At 48.4% G+C, this 23,114-nt stretch overlaps 1 protein-coding gene across 18 annotated transcripts in view; it reads right to left on the bottom strand.

Annotated features, from left to right (window-relative positions):
• LOC144124450 (uncharacterized) overlaps nt 1-23,114 on the bottom strand; it is a 425,125-nt gene that overhangs the window by 284,753 nt on the left and 117,258 nt on the right. For all 18 annotated transcript variants that reach the window (XR_013313175.1, XR_013313176.1, XM_077657111.1 and 15 more), the window contains 2 exons: nt 20,772-20,922; nt 16,441-16,619 (listed from right to left, as the gene is read on the bottom strand). Coding sequence is in view for 16 of the 18 variants with exons in the window: in XM_077657111.1 (XP_077513237.1) it covers nt 16,441-16,619; nt 20,772-20,922 (330 nt within the window). In the remaining 2 variants the exon portion in view is untranslated. The remainder of the gene's footprint in view (nt 1-16,440; nt 16,620-20,771; nt 20,923-23,114) is intronic.

Raw genomic sequence — 23,114 nt, 5'->3', positions numbered from 1 at the left:
CACCTACTGTAAACAAGCAGTGAATAGCATTGGAGAGATCGTGTCTCCCTGTCTGACACAATTTCTTACCAGAATTTTACTGCTGACTTTATGGAGGGCTACAGTAGCTATATAGCAGCTATGATTTTCCAGTATTTCTACATAAGACTCTTCTACACCTTGATTCCGCAATGACTGTATGACTACTCATGTTTCTACAGAGTCAAATGCTTTCTCATAATCAATGAAGGCTGTATATAGGGGTTAGTTATATTCTGCACATTGCTCTATCATCTGAACGATAGTGTGAATATTATCTATCGTTGAGTATCGTTTACGAAAGCCTGCCTGATCATTTGGTTGACTGAAGTCTAACACTGTCCTGACTCGATTAGCGATAACCTTAGTAAACACCTAGTAGGCAACTAAAGGTAAGCTAATTGGTCTAAATTTTTTAAGTCCTTGACATCTCCTTTGTTTCTGACTTAGCACTGTCTCTCTTCCTAGCACACAGGGACAGGATTTGAAGGCGCAGGCTCCCTTGCCATGCCATGTAACCCTAGAAAGCCGAGCACCAGACCGGGCCATAGCTTGTACCCATTTTGAGGAAGCCCGTGGGTAACCAGCCAGCAGCGGCAGTCGAACCGACCACCTACCGAAGCCGAGACGGGTGCTCTACCACGAGGTTCTGGTACACTCGAGGTCATTAAGCATTGTGTCCACATTGTGTACACAGAGTGGCCAGCTTTTCTAGCACAATCTCCCCTCCATCCTTCAACAAAACGGTGTGTACAGCTTGAATAATTCCAATTCTTGAACGCCAACTCCGGGGGCTTCAAGAACATTCTGAACTAAATCACATCATATTCCTTAGAGTCCCCTCTTGAGTAAAAAAAAAAAACTAGAAAGGTGCCAACATTTAAACGTTCCAAATACTGAAATGAATAATCTGGAATTCGATTGAGGCTTTAAATTCGATTGAGGCTTTAAATTCGATTGAGGCTTTAAAGAGAACAACAGTGTTCAAAAACTGCAAATATTTGCGAAGTTTTTTTGAGGTTGGTGAAATTAGAAAATGAAGCTGCTGAGAGAAGCAAAGGATGGCTTATGCCCACTCTGACACTTCCGCATGACAGCACCGTGCTGGATGTCGGCACTTGAGCACAGAGCATGGCGGCCACGTCCAAGCACTCAGCATTCAACGGCTGCAGTGTCTGGCACGTGATGGGTCAAAGCCCAGATGCAAAAGAGAGACCACAGCATGGAAGAACCCCCAGACAAAGAAGGATAAGAATGCCGAACTACCAGCATGACCAAGACGAGCGCACTGTCGGCACTGGCTTTCATATAGTTGCAGCGCCGCTGGAAGCCATTTTCTAAGCAAGCTCTTAGCAAGCAATAACTTACTGTTTACACTTTTTGATAGATGAAATCAAGTGAGAGGTGTAACGCCAGTAACTGTAGGTGCTGCAGTGAGAAAGCCAGGATCGCGAAGCATTCCAAACAGCACCATCAATTTCTTGTGCTCATAATCTTGGTATAGGGGTACACTTCTCCTGTTCACATGTTTAGACTAAAGTGCTCACCTCAGAGGAATACCTCAAACCTGCTGTCTACAAGGATAGGTGCACCTTTGCGCAGTGAGGCATGTGCACGGGGAAAGGGGGCATGCTCGCATCTCCTCATGCTGGCCCATGCTGCAGATGTGGCTCCATCCAAAGGTTGGTCTATGCGAACGCCCATGCCAGAAGTCGCTGGTAGCACACCCTTTGATTGGTATATGGTGGTGTGCGTGGTGTCTTCACTGGCACTTAACTCTTTCCTTCCCATGACCATTAAGCATCGCTTGCCTGCTAATGATGACTTCGCAGACCGACTTCAAAACCCATCACACTGCTTACAGACACACTTCATGTCTGGACTGTAGTAAAGAAAACTCAAGTTTTCTTTCCGATGTCGTTTTCATTTCTCCCGCGAGTTAGAATTTTTTTTTAACCCACAGTGTAGAGTCACTCTAGTGCTGTGAAGGCCCGAACTGCTCACTCACACTCATCACCGCTCACACTCATGACCACTTGCACACACAAGCACTCGCACTCCCAGCCACTCACTCACACTTGCACTCGGGTCCACTCACACTCGCAACCACTCACTAGCACTCATGACCACTCACAACCACTACCTCACACTCCCTCAAGTACACTCACGCTCGCAAATACTCACTCACTCATGACCATTCGCACTCACAACCACTCACACTTATGACCATTCACTTGCACTCACAATCACTCACTCACACTCAAAACCATTCGGTTACGCTCATTTCCACTCACTACATTACATTCACTCACCCCTAGCATAAACTGGGTCGCACAGATCTAGATCTGGTGGTGCGCCTCCTGATGGTGGGTCGGTAGGCAAGATAGCCAGATTGCAGGATGTTTTTATAAGCACGCCTTCAATAGCATTGTCACAAAAAGAAATAAAGTATCTTGATTGCAAGTTTTGACATGTGCCACATTTCCGCCGGCACTAGCTACTTCCGTGCATGTTTTTCTGTGGAGTTCGTGCTTTCTTTCCTTTATGGTAGCCAGTAAATATAAAAGCTTTCTGACTGTCCAATAAAATTCAGTTGTCAGTCAGCGCTCTGTTGTGTGACGTGTGTGTTCCTTCTGTCCCGTCTTTAGCGCTGTAGATATGGAAGTAATTTTCACAGTTTCAATGCTTGAAGGAAGCGGTCACTTATCATACATCTTCAATGGCCCGAACCAATGTTACGCATGTATGCTTCCACACTTGCTGCTGAGAAGATAAGTGCCTGTTTAGCACCAGCTAAGACGCTTAGACATGTTCTTGAATAGTGTCTAAGAGACAATAACAGCTTGGCCTTGACAATGACGTGTCCATAAGTATACATGAACACCTTGGAGGCAAGTGGCAACTATGAATACTTTTCGCAGCGTGGGAAATTGAGAGCGTTTTTGAAAACCTTGAGCAAGTTCCTCAGCCAAAGGAAAATGGCTGGAATGTGCCCCAAATACAGATTTGCCATGCAGAAAAGGATCCAAAGGCCAGCAGAAAGATGAAGGACGAGGCTCCACTCTTCGGCCCACAAAGAAGTGCTTGGCAATCTTTATTGCACCTTTTATACACACGCACACAGGAACAATACAAAAGGGTAGCGCCCTGTGGTAGTTAGTTGTTTTGTAGCGATAGCTACATTACGGTAGCATTTCGAGCCTTCAGCGTGGCGGCGCAGCCAGCCTGTGGCTGCGCCGCCACGCTGTCACGTGGTTGGTCACGTGGTGCGGAGCAGCTGCCGGCGGCGTGGCGCCGTGGCTGATCACGTGGTTCGTCACGTGGTTGGTCACGTGACCAAGTTCCACTCAGCCAGCTGTGGCTATTGTGTCACTCCAGGTTTAACCAGACCTAAACTACCGGCAATTTTTTAGCATGGTTATTAGCGCCACTACATCCCTCTTTCCTCAAAAAGCGACACAGTCAGTAAAAATTCACCAACGTTACAAATTCAGTCTCTTTGGTGGGACGACCCGCGTTCCAGACCTCGTGGTCTTCACTGGGATCATGCTTGCAGCGCCTGTCTCTTGGTCAGCCTTTGAAGGCTGCTCCTGGAAGTTGCAGGAGGCACCTGGCTGGGTGGGCACAAAGATCACAACCCAGGAGTTGTCTGGCCCAATGGAACTGGAGACGAGGACATCGGAGCAGGATCCTCATTCTTGGAAGCCACCAATACCGCCTGTGACGCTGTATAACCCCCTTGGAGTCTCCACAATGTAGGACCAAGGCCGCTGCACTCTGCTGAGGACTTGCGCTTGACATTCAGCATCCGTTACCCAGACCTCCAGTCCCAGAGAAAGGTCCCGAAGCTCTCGCACCCCAAGGTGATGGTTGAAATCCTTAGTTTGCTTTTTCTTGGTGGCGCTGTCCTTCTGAAAGAAGACACCAGGTGGCAGAAGTTCCGGCGACAGCTGGTCCTGGGCACACGTGTTCGCAACCACCGACCCATGAGCAGCTGGGAGGGGCTATAGCCAGAGATGCTGGGCATGTCGCGGTACACCATCAGTGCCAGGAAGAGGTCATCGGCCTTGCGGATGAGGTCCTTCACCGTCTTCACGGCACCATTGGACAGCACCATTTGGATTAGTGGTGACATACTTGAATCTGTAGTTCTTTGCGAAGCTCGAGAACTCCTGTGAAGAAAACTGCGGACCGTTATCACTTCGGAGTACCCCTGGAATGCCATAACGAGCCATGACACTCTTGGCAGCAGAAATCACTGCCTGACTAGAAGTGCCACCCAGCGTGATAACTACTGGGTACCTTGAATAGAAGTCCACAAGAAGAAGAAAGTCCAGACCTTCAGGTGGGACAAATCTACTCCCACCTGTTGCCATGGACGTTCCATAGAGGGTGTTAGAAGCAAAGGTTCCGCCCACTGAGTTCTTCTGGTTGTGCATCTCTCACAAGACTCCACCATGGCCCTAACCTGCTTTCCAATGTTAGGCCACCATACCGAGTCACGGGCTCGTGCCTTGCAACGGTTCGTGCTCTAGTGACCCGCATGAATTGAGTCCAAGATGGCTCACTGTAAACCTGCTGAAACCAAGAGACAGCCTCCCTCGAGAAGCAGGCCATTGCATGCAGTCAGTTCCCCACGATACTTTTATTATGGTTGGGCGTAGTGCACGATAGTTGACCATGCAAACGTTGGACGAAAGCATATCTTCAACTTTCAGGAATGCTTCCTGCTGGCTAGGTCCCCATGTCCACTCGCTTCTCCTGTTTAGCAGTTCATAGATGGGTGCTGTAACCTCGGGCAAATGCAGTAGAAACCTTACCACGTGGTTAACCCCGCCAACATCGACCGGAGGTTCCATGCACTTGACGGCTGCAACCTTCTCTGGGTCAGGCATGATACCAGCACCGCTGATGACCACACTAAGGAAGTAACTTGCATTTCAAATTGCTGAGGATCAGCCCAGCCTTCCTCAAGCAGCTCAAAACGTCTTCCTGCCGTCTGTCATGCTCTGCACGGTCTCTGCCAAAGATCAAGATGTCATCAATCATGCTTACGACACCGTCTTGGCCTTCCCGAATGTAGTACATCTGTCGCTGAACGTATTCCAGCACTGACGTTATTCACAAAGGCAAACTGAGGAACCAATAGCGACCAAATGGCGTAATAACGGTCGTCAACTCTTGAGACTCTTCAGCTAGTCACTTGATGAAAACTCGATGTTGCATCAAGCTTCGAAAACACTTGCACGTCCCCAAGACGTGCCAAAACTTGCTCAACGGACGGCAAAATGTGACGCTCGCGCAGAGCAACCTTTCTTGAACTTGGTAAGGTCGACGCTGATGAGGTAAGAGCCCCACGCCGTCGGTATAACGACCGGTATAATGACCATAAATAAATATTTCCTGCCAACCGCGATGTAGGTTTTGTTACCCACTGAATTACGCCCTCAGCGTCGAGTTTGTCCAGTTCCATCTTTACGACGCCTTCCAACGGGATGGGCACCCTCCTAGGTAGCAGCAATGTGTAAGGGACGGCATCCGGCTTTAGGCGAATGGTGTAAGCCTCATGGAGTATGTCCAAGCAACAAAACAGCTGGTCCAACACTGTGCCCCTGCGTACTGTGGTCAACAGGGTCTACAAACTTGACAGCACCAAGTTCCTGAATTGCAGGGAACCCCAGAAGTGGAACGAGCTGTGAGCAAACAACATGCAGCTTTTGCCTTACCCGCTTGTTCTTCCACTCCAAGCAGGCGATGAATGTTCCGAGCATGTCCAATGGTTGCCCCGCTGGCCCAGTTAGCTCTCCTTGTGGCACCTCGAGATGCGGTGGAATCCCAGAAAATGTAGTGGAGACAACTGTTACTTCAGCGCCGCTGTCAACTTAAAGCAGAGGGGCATTCCGTCCACCTTGACATCCACGAACTTCGCTCGGATGCCGCCGCCCGAACCAACTGCACTCGGCTCAATTAGTGACAACTTCTTGCATGAGCAAAGCCCTACAATGCACACATGCAGGCACAGAAAAAACTTATGCGTCCACTGCAGTGATCAAGATCCCACCTTACGCTAGTTATTGCTGAGAAGCAGGCAGTCATAATTTCAGCAGCAAATATTAGAACTCTGTGTATATGAGCTCGAACCTTGTAGGAGGCGCGACAAGCGACATCTACCTGTCTAGTAGTGGCAATGCGAAATTCGATCAAAGAATTTGACACAACCTGTAGAAGCTCACTGCATCAGCAAAGAGCTTGGGCCCATGCCAACGGCAAACTAGTAAGGCAAACAGCAACGAAAGATTGCTATTTCCACACCAGCGAAATCCTCTGCTTTGGGCGTCCAAAGACACTGGAATGATGTCTTATGTCTCGAGCGCGCTCGGCAGTGACTATTTCCTTGGCTCAGCTGTCAACAACATAAAGATAGCTAAGCGGATACCATCGCCACAAAACACAACTGGCAAACTTCTCTATCATGTCCATCAACCACTCACATCCACTCACTACTCACGTCCATCCAATCACAACCACTCATATCCACTTGTCAATACTCATACTCATCTTTACTCACACTCATCTCTACTTGCACTCATCTCCCCTCACACTCACATCCACTTACGCTCGCACTCATCTCCTCTGACACTCAAATCCACTCACTCGCACACACGCTCATGTCTACTCACACATACGATCACTCCCGTGGGTATGAGTGATACGAGTGCACTCATTAATAAGTGTGCCGACCTATGCCTAATGCAGGTTTGGAAGCATTTATGTTTATTTTGTTTTGTTTTTATTTTCCCTAAGTGACTTCTGCAAACCACCTATTTTGGCATATGCTAATCAGCTGAAAAGAATTGCCTTTTTTTTTTTTTACTGCTACATTTCCTGCTGCAAATATTTACTTGGCTGCAAAAATACAGTGCCACCTCGATTAAACGAAATCGGTAAAATCTGCAGTTTACTTTGTAACACCGAACACCGAAATTCATCTCCTAGAATCATAAGAATCCACTATAAACACGCCGCAGATCACTTATGGGGAAAAAATTCCTGGTGGTTTAGCATAACTAACCAAGAAATGTGCGAAAGTGGGTTTTAACAAGCGGACAACAATGCCACTTGTAAACCCGGTTGTAAGCGAGTTTCCTTTCCTTTCGTGACTTGCACACAGATGGAAGTTGATAAAAATGACAACGTGCAGTGCACAGCGCAAGAGTGTGCTGCAGTTCCACCTAAGGCTGTGGCAATAACATACTGCTCTCATGCACTGGCCAGAGAAGCTGATCTGTTCGCGCCGCCGCAGGTTTGAAACCCAGTCGCAGCAACATTTATATTGGCCAAAGTCACCCTCATTAAATGTCCGACTTATTTCCCACAATTTCGCACATCAAGCGATTAAGTGCACCGCACAACAACATTTTCCAGGTTATGAGGCTAATAGTGCTTTCGCGCCGAAAGTATATAACAGCTGTATCTTGCCAGTATTAGGAGAGGTTTTTCTCCTGCATTGCACGTAGTTGGCTGATTAAACCCGGTCACGGCAATATTTATTTTATTTCTCCAGGTTGGCCAAGGTCACCCTCACTCAAAGCCTCGTTTATTTCCATGCCATTTCTCGCATAACGTAGATGGATGAATGGAAGGTAGGAGCGTCCCCTTTGAAACAGGGTGATGGCAGTTGCCACCATGCTCAGCTCTTCTTTCTTTATTTTTGTATAACTGTGTTGTAAGTTTTATTAAAATTCACCATTTTCTTTAAATACTTCTTCCTACAATTTTAACCTTATGTGACTATCTGCACAGGCTTCACCACACACAGGCATTTTCCAGGTTATGAGAAACTAAAACCTGTACTTGCTATGAAAGTGGTCCTTTACATCTGCCCTTTCTTTGCTATCAACAACAGAGTTACACGCATCTTGCTCATGTGAGCTCCCGAGCTGCCTCAATATGCCTATCACATCAAGCGCCTCGCGGGTGACGGGGGCGAGGTACCTGTCTCGATAAAAACTTGGTTAAAACATTAAAGCCCATCTTAAGATTCGGTTTTGCTGTCTTCCCCTTGTGAGCACCCCAAGCACACCGCTGCTGCCACCACTGCAACCGCTGAAACCTCGTGGGAAGGAAATGGAGTTGGCCTCCTTCCCCCAACCCTCCTTTCTTTCTCCTTGTCGGTGAGAGCAAGGAAAGTGTGCGCAAATCATCAAGCACCCCTGTTCCTCGTGTTTTCCATTCTAAGCATGAGTGTGTGTCGTTTTGCACATGTACACGCATCGTTTGAGTGGAAAGCAAGGTTGTCAGGTGTGAAGCATGCTACCTGCTTCACAAAAAGGCGGGTGTGCCAGCAGCATTGACAGTTCCGGTCTTTTTACCAAGCTTTGGGAATCTGTAAATGAGATACGGGGCATGCTACCTGTTCTCAAAGACAGCACACCGCACTGATTTCTGGCGAGATGGCAGAGCTGCAGGCCGGCCTGGCAGGCTACCAAAGCTATGCAGACGATCATGCCAGTCTCGCTCGTATTTCCACGGATGGCAGGGCTAGCTGTACGCACTCCGATGCACACTTTGGCACACATTCCACTCAACCACTTGCGCCAACGGTACTATTTTTCCTCAGGTTTGTTTCCAGCAAGCAATGAAATTTTTCTATATTAAAAGTGAGGCAAGACCTACTTCATTACATTGAAGGTAAAAATAATAGTGCTCTATGGAAGCGAAGCTATGAAAACTAAAATATTTCGTTACATCAAGCATTTTGTTACGTTGACCTCAGTTGCATCCAGCTTTAACTGCATTCGAACAAAATAACTATTCGCTTCGATTAACTTCAAACTTAAAATTAACTATTCACACACATACAAAAAATTGTTTTCCAAAGCACTACCAAATAGAAGTAATGTAAAACAGCAATAACTAAGAAAACAAAATAGAAACTGATTTTCGAGCAAACAGTAATGTCATGACAGACCACACTATATCATCAAAGATATTATCAAAAATCCTAAATGACAGCTTGAGTCATTATTTGTCCGAAATCACCAAAAGCAAGCTTGAAATTTTGTCCTTCAGCAAATGCAGAGCGAATATGATGGCCCAGCAACCAGTGATGTCATATATACAAGGTTGCCAGGAGAAATCTCCCTGACTGAGATCACAAAAATGTGAAATTTTAAAATTCGTTTGTGTCGTGCAAAATATCGCTTTGCTGCGAAATTTTGCACAAAACCAGATAATTGCAGTGAATTTAACATGAAAGTTTCAGTAAAATTTGGTTTCGTTTTGGTTTATCAGGTTCACCATCTGTCACACATATTAAAGGGACACTGAGGAGAAATTGAAGTTGGCTTGTATCGATAGAATACCAGCTCCCGATCACAAAAACGCCGCTCTTACTGAAAACAAAGCTCTTGTAAGGTAGAAAATAGCAAGAACCAAAATACAGGTATCGCCGCCACAGGCCAAACTCGCAAGTACAAGCGTGGTGACGTCGTAGGACAAGAGACGCCACCTTGGAGGAATTTTCCTTCCTACATCTGGCGGGAATCTCTGAGGCTGACAAAGGAAGATTGCGCGGTTCAATATTGAAGTAAATTTTGTTTTAAAACCGATAGTGCACTTTTATCACATAATGAAGGCAGACAAAAGGCAACCTGAATGTTGGAAGCAAAGAAAACCGATGCTTGGCGGCACCACAGGCGGCCAGGAGAGTTTCGTTTTGTTCAGGCGCTTCGCGTATATGAGCTTTGCGTGCCCCGTGGTTTTGTTTTTGACGCTCCTCGATTTACAAGCGCCGAACAGCAAGAGGAACTCCAAGTGCTGGTTCAAGTGCTAGTTAACCTTTGAAGGAGCCTGTTAAGGCTTGTCAGATGATCGCCACGGTCGATGAAAAACTATGATGGCACGATGGTCGGTAATCGTACAAGGCAGCACTTGTGTCTTCGCACGCTCGCCCGGTGAAACATTCCCAGCTATGCCGGTCAACTTCAAACTACTTAACGGAAATCGTTTATTAGGGACGGGAGACAAGGTACAAGGCAGTTCAGAAAAATTGCTGATGGCCTAGCTCTGTTAGGCCAGGATATACGTAGCGAAAGCGCGGAGATTTCTGCATAAGAGTGCATTCACTAGATGCGCCTTTACTGATAATTGCTGCTTGAGCCGTTGTGGCGGAGTGGTAGCGTATCCGCCTCAAACATCACAGGCCCTGGTTCGATTCCGAACCTCGGCATAGGATTTTTTTTTTTTATTCAGTGAGTGGGCGGGGGGTTTCAGTGGCTCCCATAGATGCTGCCACTGAATACGTTGGTTAGCGGTTAAGTGCAGGCTCTGTTAAGGCGCGTTTATGCTCCGGCGTAACACACGTGCGCGAGCGCGCTGCACGGCGCCGTCACGTCGGCCAAAGCGCGACCCCACACTGCGCTTGACCGCCGACGCGTTCGGCGGCTTCGGCGCACTCTGACCGCACTGGCGGGGATACTTGGAGCATGTCTATATTTCGCGCCGAGTGCGCCAGCCGCCGCCGGCCCGGCCAGACTGATTCGGCTCCGCGGCGAGGTGAGCGTAATTCAATAACTTCGGCAGTTGGGCGGAACTGTTCTTTTCGAGCTCTCGGCTAATTTGATCCATTCACGGTACACATCTGAAAGTACATGCAAGTGGGCGAGAGAGCCCGATCCAGTGGACCCGTTGGATCTAGCGGAAGCCGTTGAAGCGTCGTGCGTTGGCTTTAGTTTCAAGGAGCCCACTTCAAACGCGACCGCCCTTGAGCACCTATACGTTTTTTGTGGCAATAAAATAAATAAATAACTTGGCCCTTGCAACCGTGGGCCTCGACACCGCCTGCTGCCCCGTGCAACCGCACCGTTCAAGGAATCCCAATCCGTTGGCCCCAAAGCCCCGGCCAGCCTCCGATGGGCGTAAGGTGCCGACCTTGCCCTGGCCCGTTGCGATTCCCCGCACTGTGGTTATGATATTTAGTTTGCAACGGCTGCTCACTGAGGAAGGGGGACACGACATGCCGGCGCCTAACCAACCCGTGCTCCCTCAAAAGCATCGCACGCTGTGTGGGGCTGAGGTCGCTGAAATGCAGGCTGGAAATTTTGCGAGAACTACGTCGTCGGGTTCGGGAACGGGATCCATCGCAACGCTGGCAAGACGCCGGTGCAAACGTAAACAGAGCGACGGTAGCGACTCCCGATAGATGTCTTCAACGTGCGGCAGCGGTAGCTTTCTTTTCGGCAGCTGCTAGACCGCACCGCTAGCCGCCAGAAATCACGGAGTCTCCGTTTACGTCACGTTTCACATCACTCCGTCCTGTGACGTCATAAGAGTTCTCTGTGTCGTCATAAGAGTTCTCGAGTTTGAATCGGAGCGGCGGGAAAAACATTTGCAACTTCGAATCCAAATTTCTTTGAAATAAATGCATCTTTCGCTGCCGGACAAGCGGCAACAAAGCCATGAAATGCCGAACTATCAGATTTTGCTAACGAAAAAATTTGATAGGGTTCTCCTCAGTGTCCCTTTAAGGAGCCCAAATTAAATTTTAAAGGAAAGAGGTGTGAAGAAGACAACATGGATTAACCGAAGAATAAAGAAGACAAGAAGAAGCATTGGTGAGGCGGAGAGAGATGGTTGGAGGAGAAGAAAAGGAGACGACGACAAGGCTTACACAAGGCTTATGTGGACTAACACCCACCGAGGCTATATATAAAAGGGCGAGCGAGAGCGAGGCACGGGGGGAACAGCAGAGAAGCGGAGGCTCGGGCGGGTCAGGGACACATCGGCTGGAAGAGAGCGACGCCGGCTACTGCTCCAGTGAGCTCGTGTTCTACGGCATCGCATCGTAGACTTCCTGCCGTGCCTGAGCCCGTTCCGGGGAGTCAACGGAGGACGCTACGACTTGCTACGACCAGGGGTGTCTCCAGCGCTGTTGCCCCCCATCCGGGTGGTGCCCCCAACGCCAACAACACCGGCATCACCTCCATGGGCACTTGGACCGGGAGCTTGTACGACGCAGCCAGTGACGCCGCCAGCGACGCCAGCCCACGCATGTCGAACGCCGCCTCGACGCGGCCTACTGGTTCCATACAACGCCGCAGCCACACCGAACCAACCGTGAGCACGAACGCCGACCGCTAATAGTAGAACACTAATAGTAGAATGCTAGTAGTAGACGCTGGTAGCAATGTGCCCGGGTCGTGTGTATTTATAGTCTGTGTTTTGTGTTAGTTTTGTGTTCTAGCGTGTGTGTCACGTAGGGTGTATTAAATGTGTGTTTGTGTGGGTACACCTGTCGCCTAGTCCATTCTTTCGGTCCAAGTGTTCTCCGGAGAGATCCGTGACATCATCCTAAAGCAACTAAGGCTATGAGAGACACCTTAGCGTAGGGCTCCAGAAAATTTCGACCATCTGGACTGGCATCACACAGTACTTGAGTGTCTAGCATTTCGCCTCCAACGAAATGCAACCACTGCGGCCGGGATCAAGCCCACACCTTTGGGTTAGCTGCCGAACACCACAGCCAGTGAGCTGGCCCAGCAAAATTTGAGGAGGTAGATAAGACACCAGAGCTGGCCTTTAAGAAAGGTAGCTATTTATTATTTTCCAATTACAGTCAAAACTCGATTTAACGAAACCCGATTTAACGAAAATCTCGATTTAACGAAGGTATCCTAATTCCCCCTCAGACGCCCATAGGGTTCAATGCTTTGACTAACCCGAAATAACGAAACCGATTCCGTGATCTGTCCCGATTTAACGAACCTTTTTTCGAGAAATAAAGGTGAAAAAGTGTTAATTTTTGGTCTATTTTGTAGACAGCACCCCAAAATTTATTGATTGCGAGTCAGCGATAACAGCGCGGAGCATCTTCATCCCGTCGCATTTTTCAAACTGCGCGGCGCAAAGCGAGTTTTAATTTTGAGTCGAGCTCACGAGATGGCGCCAGAAGTAAAAAAGTTTCGTGCCACATTTCATAGATGGCGCTGTTGCAGTTCGCGTGTTTTTTTTTTGTGTGTGTTTGAGTGTTGTGCTCTGTGTTCGCTCTTGTGCGGATTTCCCCGTGCCTTTGAACGCACGTCTTTGTCAAGCTCAGCTTGTTAGGCCTCCATCAGTCTAGCCTTGCTATCGTGAACGCGGACGTGGTGTGTGCGAGCAAGCGCGCCGCTAACCCTCCTGACTAGCAGATGGAGCCCTGCAAGAAACGAAAAAGGCTTGGAGAGCATTGAGGCCGTCGATAATTGTCAACTGCTTCAGGACTGCCGGTTTCGGTACACTAGGCCCTGAAACTGCCGAAGCTGGTCCGGACTGCGCGAGCGCCGTGCACGAGGATGAAGATGCCTGGGAACACCTTCGCTCAGTGGATGAAGTGCCCACAGGCATAAGTTTCTCAGACTACGTGAACGCCGACGCAAACGCAGTCACAACGCAAGTTTTGACTGATGCCGATATGTTGCGGCTTGTAGGAAGCGTGGAGGGAGTGACAGCTGAAGACGCTGCCGACGACCCTGCAGGTGCCGAAGCTCCCGTGCCGACACCAAGTCAGGTGATGGATGCTCTCGATCTGCTGCGACATTTTGCCGGCGCACACGAGGGGACGGAAGACGCGCTGGACGCACTTCAGACCTACGAGAAATCGGTGCGGCCGTTGCTCACAAAGCGCACGCAGGCAAAGATCACCGACTTCTTTGGCGGAAAATAAATTTGTAGTCCCCTCGGGCCTTTCTTGTCGAGTAAGAATTTTTGTTTTCTTTTCATACGCGCTAGCGGCGCCGGTCGTGGTGTTGGCGCTACCCACTCGAAAGTAGCGCGGGGGGTCATGACGATGACCATACGGACCCCCAAAGATTGCGCTAGTTGTATGATTACCAACTTTGGCGCCAATTTGTCATTAGCTGTGTGTCCCGTCGGCGGTATTTAGGGAAGATTGTTGCGCCGCTAGCCGAACCGTCCTTTGGGTCGGTGCTACCGGCGTGAATTCGTCACGCGCGAGTGCGACGAAAAGTGAAAATGGTACGTGCTAACCGATACGACCGCGATAAGCTGGTACGGTTTATGCGGATGCAAAATGCATTATGTTCAATGGGTGCTCAGTCGGGGACTTGACTTTACTACTTTTAAAACGAAAGTACTGTTTAAGCGGGTACGTTTTAACGAGGTTTTACTGTAATCGAATGTACTGAATTATGTGCCAAAGAAATGCCTCATTCAATTTAACGAAGTTCTCAATTTAACGAAATAATTCACGGCTCCCCTCAACTTCGTTAAATCGAGTTTTAACTGTATGCAACATGTCCATTATCTAAGATTTCCAAAGTACCACAAAAATCGTGCCACGGCGCTCATTTCAAAATGGTGAAAGGCCTGAGCGGACAAATTTTTAAAATTAAACATTGTTCATGAACTGTCCTGTCCAATCTGTTAATGTTCTAGAGCAATTACACGACAACTAAACTTCCACTTCAGCAAAACTTTTTGTGGATCCCTTGAATTTCACAGTAGTGGGATTCAATTGTATTATCAGTCGAGTACGGATCTTCGGAGTATCTTAATAACTTCGGAATATATGAAGTTTTTGCCAGTAAAGTGATCTAGCAACGTGTTTTACACCAGGCAGGTAATTTGCACCAGTCATCAGGCGCAAATTTATCTTAGCAGCTGTACTTTGAATGTATTATGTACCTGAAGGATTCGCCGGGGCTGCACTAATTCATCACAACAATGCGTGTTGTCGCATAAAAGGAAAACACTGAATCAGGGCTCCGCAGTAATCAAAACGGAATAATGCTAGTCCCGTGTCAGAGCTGAATCCCATCACAACCGCAAAACAAAAATGTGTGGGCACAGCAAAACCGCTCAATAGTTAGGCGACTCCGATAAGCAAAATATCATTGCTACATCAGTTGCTCGTGATGGCACAGCCACACAGGCGCTCTCTGGTAATTAATGGCTACTTACTAAACACAGTAATAGTTTATAAAAGAAACGATCACAAATATCTTCCATCCTGCTCTTATTGTCCCTCTATGGGATAATTATTTCTTTTCAGTTATCACATCTCTTGTTCTCACATGTTTGATTTTGTTTACGTCTTGCAGAAGTACCACACTTACACAAAAACAATGCAGCTACGAGTATAAAGAGTTTGATTTCATGTGACAAGTTGAAAATGAAATTTTTGCATGAATACACGTCATTTTGCACAGCCTCAGCGTCATTTAAGAGGCTTAAGAAACACGCGCAACACAGTCGAGGCATGGCAGTATTGCTCACATAGTGCCACTGTGCCCCTGTTTCTTGCCGCCACTTCCCTATACTTCGCACTGCCATGCTGCAAATGTGCGTCCTTTTCTTCCCTTCCCTACTCTTAACTGCACCTTTACTGTCTTTCCTTTCTCAGCAACACACGCTGCCTTTCTGCATTCCTAGCCAGCTTAACTTTTTTTTCATGCGCACCGCACACTCTGCCTCACGGTCCCACGGACTTCCAAAGGTTGGCTTCTCCTTCGAGCTTGATGGTGAGGCTGTCTCAAAGATCACCGTCTTATTGCCTTTGGTAACCATTTGCCTCCGAATGCCGGCCTCGCGCAAGCCAAGCTGTCATCATTCCGCGGCAAGTACATCGCCACAGCCACACGATCTTCACTACAGCTGTTTCTTTGAAAAAAATCTTACTACAGCCGAAAAAAAAATGTGCAGTGGTCTATGGAAGGCGAGATGGGACCACAGTTTCCCTTTACTGTATACAAGTTTTTACTATATCAGAGTTTACTATAGCGGGGCTATAATGTATTTGCCAGAACTAACAAACAAGTAAAATTTTTAATGGGTGAAGGGGTTATGTCGTGTGCTAAAGAGAGTGAAGCCCTGCCCACCAGATTGTGAGCAAACTGACCACTGTGGATAGTGGCAGTAAAATTATTGGTTGACAGTAAAATTATTGGTTGCACAAGCCCCAGCAGTGGCAGCACCTGCCATCACAGGGCAGTGGTGCATCGCTTAATTGCTGCACCACTGTGCCAGGAGTGGTATGAGGACTCCCAGGGATCTATGAATGCAAAGCAGAGAATGACTGATGTCACGCCATTATAAAAAGATTATGAGAACAAAGACACCAAGAATGAAAAATAAAATAAATTAAAAAGAAATCGGTGTGCGGTCAGTAGGCACAGTTTGTGATGGCTCCTGCTCATGCATTTCTGTCGTTGGCACTTGCTTTGCATTGGCAGCTGCCTGTGCCCACCACAAGGTGACTCGTGGGCTTCAACAAGTGCTCTGCAATTTTTTCATGTCTGCGCTTTTCAGTAATTTGTTTTCATGCTGCCAAACGGTGTGCAGAAACTCACAGGGCAAGATTTAATGCCAGAATACAAAGGGCATCAAGCAATGAATGGTGTGTGCCACTGCACTGAGCGCACACACCTTTCCATGGGGCTACTGCTGCCAGTTTGCTTAACCTGCTGCTGGGCTGCTGCGAGTGCACCTCCGAGGCTGGACAGGTCGGTGCACACGGCCTCGCGCAGCTGACCCAGGTCCTGGCGCAGATGTGCTAGATCCTGCTGCCACTGGGACACCACAAAGAGCCGGGACTCCAGGACCCCCTGCACACAGCAACAAAGATGCATGCTGATCCCAAGGCTGCAAGACCAAATCCCGGCCGCATGCAAGTGAAATGCAGATATGCCGGTCTGCTGCAGCGCTGAAGAACCCCAGCTGTCCCACACAGAGTCCATGAGCCACTACGTTAAGCCCCGTGAGACAAAGCAACAAGGCTCCAACCCCATCCAATTGTCCTCATCTGCATCACACATGCAATGACACTTTAGAGCAGCTCGGAACATGAGGCCGCTTCCAATTCCCACGTTCATCTAAGGCTAAGTAGTGCCAACTGGAGTTTTGGTAACACCGTCCCAGATTCTACAACTCCTCTGCAATCACAACTGAAGTTCCTGATGAAAAACACATCAGGGAGAGTATGAAACCTAGCAGACTTGTGTTTGCAAGAAGTGACTGAGCCAACTTAGCTCTTAAGCTAAACACTGCATGCTTATCTGTAACTTGGTAAGATGTTAAGAATGGTAATTATATTAGCTCTCCTGGAGGTTTGTGTGTTCTGTAAAGCCGAAAAGATAATTGTTGCCATTCTTGTCCATTTTGCCACAGCAGTTCAAAATGACACTACATTATGACAAGAAACTGGTTGGATGATTACGATATTCGCTACTGTGAAATCTGAGTGAGCCGTTCAAGTATTTGAGCGACATGCAATCACAAACACAACATGCAGTGCTGAATGGCAGCAGTGCTTGGTCTGGGCTTCAGCGGCGGAGGGGGGGGGCTTTCCTCCTTGTCCACTCTCTTCCCTCGTGCCCTACTTTCACCAAACACTTTGCTTCTCATTTGTTCTGCCAGCACCAACTCCACCACTCAACAACTCCACCACTCAACACAGGAACGGACAACTAAGAGCTGCTCTACAATGCATACCCTCATTAAGCTATTAGTAGACAAGGCAAAGGAAATGAGGGGCTTGGCTCAAACGAGCCCCTCATTTCCTCGCACGATAATGCAAGACGTATATACTACGTCCCCGCTGCTATGGACAAGGGTGGCGCAGGTGAACACTCTCAAGGTTCAGTTACATGCAAACTTAAATACCCCTGAAAACAGAAGATTGTACAGCTGTCACGATCGCCGCAGCTCAGCTGTAGAGCACCGGACGTGAAATTCGGAGGTTGTGGGTTCAGATCCCACCGGCAGCATGGTTGTTTCTTCTTCTGCTTTATAACAAATCGTCTTTAAACATTATATATATATATATATATATATATATATATATATATATATATATATATATATATATATATATATATATATATATATATATATATATATATATATATATATATCCATTTTTCTATCTATCTATCCATATATATATAGAAATATATATATATATTAACAGACAAGACAAAGGAAATGAGGGGCTCGTTTGAGCCGAGCCCCTTATTTCCTTTGCCTTGTCTGCTAATAGCTTAATGAGGGTCTCAGTTCAGGCAGTCTTGATGACATAGGTAGCATAAGAGGGCTGTCGCATAGTTTCCGCCCTCGCCGTTAGATGGCATTCCACATTACACTCACGGTATTACAGGACGTGCTGCGTCCACCGCTATGGATGAGGGTGGTGCTGGTGAACACTCTCAAGGTTCGCTTGCACGCGAAACATAAATACCAACGAAAGAAGCAGATTGGACAGCCGTCGCCGTAGCTCAGTTGGTAGAGCACTGGACGCGATATTCGGAGGTCGTGGGTTCGGATACCACCGGCAGCATGGTTGTTTTTTCTGCTGCTTTATAGTTGCTTTTCTGCTGATTTTCATTAAAGTATTATTCTCCCATTGATAAGCAGTACAAATTTTTTAAAAATTAAAAATAGAAACATTCTCCTATGCACCTGGGGGGGGGGGGGGGGGGGGGGCATTTGTGTGTGCGTGCATGCGTGCGTGTAGTAGATAAGGCAAAGAAAATGAGGGGCTCGTTTTTGACAAACTTATGAAGGGAGCCAACAGTCACCGAAACCAAGGTGCATAGGGCAATGTTGTTTTTTTTATGTGTACTGTGCTTATCAGTGGGATAATAATACTTGGGTTCATCTATCGCTTAATGAAAATTACTTATAAACAGCAGAAAAAACAACCATGCCGCCGATGACATCGCCCGCCCCCTCAGTGATCTGCTAAAAAAGGATATGACTTTCACCTGGGGACCCCAACAAGAAGACGCCTTTGTCGCTCTAGTCTCGAAGCTCACCACCTCGCCCGTCTTGGCACACTTCGATGTGGCCGCTCCCACTGAAGTCCGCACTGATGCCAGCGGTCACGGAATCGGCGCTGTCCTTTCTCAGCGGCAATCTGGGTCTGACCATGTCATTGCCTACGCCAGCCGCCTCCTCTCTACATCAGAGCGCAATTACTCCATCACGGAATGCGAGTGCTTGGCCCTTGTGTGGAACATTGGAAAATTTCGCCCCTATTTGTACGGCCGCCCTTTTACGGTTGTCACGGACCACCATGCGCTCTGTTGGCTGTCCTCACTGAAAGATCCTACTGGCCAGCTAGGTCGCTGGGCTTTACGCCTACAAGACTACGACTACACCGCGGTCTATAAGTCCGGTCGGCTACACACCGATGCTGATTGCCTCTCCCGATATCCCGTTGACTCTTCTGACCAGTCTGGCAGTGACTGCACCACTGACCTGTTCTCGCGACACTCTATACCGCATGACACTCTATACCGCAGAAGCCTGAACCCCGCCGGCCCTGACCTCCTGCCAAAGCACCTGCGCACCGATATCCTCCACGAGCTCCATGACCTCCCCACTGCTGGACATCTGGGTGTCTCGCGTACTTACGCCCGCGTGCGTCGTCGCTTCTTTTGGACCCGCCTCTACCAGTCTGTGCGCTGCTATGTTCGTGCCTGCGACCCGTGCCAGCGCCGGAAACATCCGATCACTCTCTCAGAGGGTATGCTCCAACCTGTTGATGTGCCCCCTGCACCTTTCTAGCTTGTTGGCTTGGATCTTTTGGGTCCGTTTCCTGAGTCCACCTCTGGAAACAAATGGATCACCGTTGCCACCGATTATGCCACTCGCTACGCCATCACGCGGGCCCTCCCCACCAGTACTGCTACTGACGTTGCCGACTTTCTTCTGTAAGACCTCATCCTCCGTCATGGTGCACCCCGCCAACTTATCACCGACCGCAACCGCTGCTTTCTCTCTAAAGTTGTCGACGACATTCTCCGTTCCTGCTCGACTAAACATAAGCTGACCACCGCCTATCATCCCCAAACCAACGGCTTGACAGAGCGCCTTAACCGCACTCTCACGGATATGCTCGCAATGTACGTTTCCCCGGACCATCGTGACTGGGACATTGCCCTTCCATACATGACTTTCACCTATAATTCTTCCCGTCATGACACTGCCGGTTACTCACTGTTCTATCTTTTGTACGGCCGTGAGCCCCAATTACCATTGGACACGCTGCTTCCGACATCTCCTTCACCACCTTCTGAATATGCACACGACACAATTGCCCGGGCCGACCACGCCCACCAGCTGGCTAGATCCCGACTACAAGCACCGCAGGCCTCACAGCAGGACTACTACGACCACCGCCATCACATGGTAACTTTCTCCCCTGGAGCCCTCGTCTTGCTTTGGTCGCCATCACGCCGCGTCGGGCTTTGGGAAAAACTTCTGTTTTGGAATGTTGGCCCATACCGTATGCTCCGCCAGGTCACCGCTGTCACCTACGAGATCGCCCTGGCCTTCCCGGAGACCACCTCCCGTGCACCTCAGCGTGACGTCCACGTCTCTCACCTCAAGCCCTACGTCTCGCCATCCCTTGCCACGCTCTAATCTACACCGAGACGGTGTTTTTGCGCCCGGGGGCCGTGCAGCGGATATTCTTGGTGAAGACGAGGTGAACGAAGTGTCGCAGAGGTGCGCGTGTTCTGGGCTTGGGTGCTCTGTGCTCTTTGCGGACCCTGTGCTCCTGGACTGTGTGCTGTGCCCGGGACGTTCTTGCATCATTCCCGCCTTGGACCATGTAATATCAATGGGAATGCTGGGCAGCATCTGCTGAGCAAATGCAAGCTAGGCACACGGCATGCTCAGCAAACACTTCTTTTTGCACTCTCAATAAGCGGCTGTGTAAGCATGAACACACACCTATCCCAAGCTCTTTTTACCTGAGGGTGCTGGTCGTCCGATTGTGAGCGGTCTGTATGGCGCCATTCTTCGGTGAGCTCGTGAACCTCACTTGTCAGCTCCTCGTTGGTGCGTGTGGTAATCTCCAGGTGCTCGCGCAGAACCACATTGAGGCGCACCAGATCCCGGCATCTGTTCACCGCAATTGACAGAACACACCAATCATCCTTGCAGCAAAAGGGGCATTCATGTAGTTACGAACTCTTTGTCAGATAGCTTCCTGGCTGTGCTGTGCTTCTATTGGCTGCAGAGAGAAAGGTGTGGTAACGCACTTCTGTGCACAGCAAGACTGCACAAAAGGTACAAAGTTTCTCCCAAAAAATCGCCACACCTGTGTGCGTCCTTTCTTTCTGCAACACAACAGTTGCTGGTGTGAACCAGTTCCAACTCGCCCAGTACTTTGGCTGGCAGCGCTAATCAGCGCAAATACTGTCAGCATAAGCAGAAGCGTAAGGAACCTGTGTGAACACAGGGGCTTTTGTATTTCTACATTCAGCCCTAAGGGCAATCAGCATGCTCTGAGAGAATCATGCCTAGCGCATGACAAGTTTCACTTTCACCAATTGGATTTCAATTCATAGCAACTATGCATGCTACACCATAAACTTCATGCCTGCTTACTGCATACACAAAAAGCATGCTCTGACCATCGCTTCTGAAATATATCAACATTTCAAGATGTTGTGAACTCCAGGAACACAGTGACAGAACTTGTTGGGTTCCAGCTACCATAGATTGAAAAAACAAAGATGCAACTTCTACATTCAGGAATGTAGACCTCCATTATTCGTTTCTCTCCTTCCTTTTCTTTCCATTTTCCCCTCAGAACAGCACTTGAGAAATGCAGCCACCGTCATTCGTCAGCCTGCACTGAACAAGGACCTCACCTATACTCTGTTTCATACATCAGATGCAACGCTGTCAGAGCTAGCACTCTTGTTTGCTCTGCCTACATCTGCGATCAAAAAGTAGTGCATTCCTTGTGGCGAGAGAAAATAGTAAATGCTTTTCCTGTAGACTTATTGCATGATACATTTGTCATGAGCATGACTAAATGCGTTCTTACTGCAGACAACACGCTGCCACTTTCTCGTGCCTTAGACCACCTGGCCACAAACGAGCGCGGAGTAACACACCTCTTTATCAAGGCGAAAGCCTTTGTTGGCTCATGAGTGTGCGCAAGACCTGTCCGCAGGAAACGTGTACAGGAAAGGTCCCCACCACCTGTCAATCAAACTAAATGAAAAAGTTCGAAGAAAATAAAAACAAAAATAATAAATGGAAAAATAAAAACGAAAGGGAAAGGCTTTTGCATTTGTGCTCATAAGCAGACTTAAGTGCAAATTAACTTTTTTTTTTATGCGGACTACCAAACCTCAAACCTTTCACAGCATTGCACCTGATGCATGAAACAGAGTATTGACACAGGTCACACAACCTTTCGGCCTTATTTCAGCTCCTCACAAACCGTCCTCATAACGTTATGAGAAAGGATTCCGATGAAAGTACCATATTTGCACGATTGTAAGTCGACTCGAATATAAGTCGACACCCTCACATCACATTTCTAAAAAAACAAAAGAAAACTTTGAAGGTCGTTTACGCATGGCCTTTGATAATAGAACGCAGTAGCACTATCCTCCAGCGGGAGCTCCCGTGGGCATATTCCAAAACAAAAATGTATTAGTCACTGGACTACTCGTCCACACTTGTGCCATCGTCCTCACTAGCACTGCCGTCGTGATCGCTACTGCGGTCTCACAGTTCGCCGTTCTAACGTCGTCGGCCAGCGAAATCCCGCACTTCGTAAACAGCTACTTCACGACATCGCGTGGAACAGCTGAAAATTTTGCCAAGCTGCAGCTGCCACACCTGTATCACCCGTCGCGAACGTCGAACTTGCGGCCCAGCGCGCAGTTCGTTTCTTCAGCATAAAGAATGACAGCCATCTTGAGCCGTGAACGGGCGCGAAACGCTTACAGGACCCACAGCACAAATGACGAATGATGAAGAACTACATTAAAAACTTGTGAAACGCGGCCGGCAGTAGTCAAATGCGTCAGGGCCAAAGAGAAACTACGCGTGAGCGGCATCGGCTCTTCCGTCAGATACCGACACTCTGAGGCGCCGCTGCGGTTCCGAGTGGCGGTGCAGCCGCGATTGGAACGGCAGCTCTTCCAACTATCGACGCTCCCTTGAGAGCCAAGTACGCGATTGAAAGTAAACAAAAAAAATTTAGAGTAGAACGTGAATGCGTTATCAGGCCGCCGCCGCTTAGCAGATGCAATCTGCGGCCACGTGTGGGGAGTGGGCTGGTGCCGTTT

This window comes from Amblyomma americanum, chromosome 3 (assembly GCF_052857255.1).
Source record: "Amblyomma americanum isolate KBUSLIRL-KWMA chromosome 3, ASM5285725v1, whole genome shotgun sequence".
Classification (NCBI taxonomy): Eukaryota; Metazoa; Arthropoda; class Arachnida; order Ixodida; family Ixodidae; genus Amblyomma; species Amblyomma americanum.
Note: the sequence above shows the minus strand (reverse complement) of the source record. Positions and strands in the feature narration are given on the sequence as shown.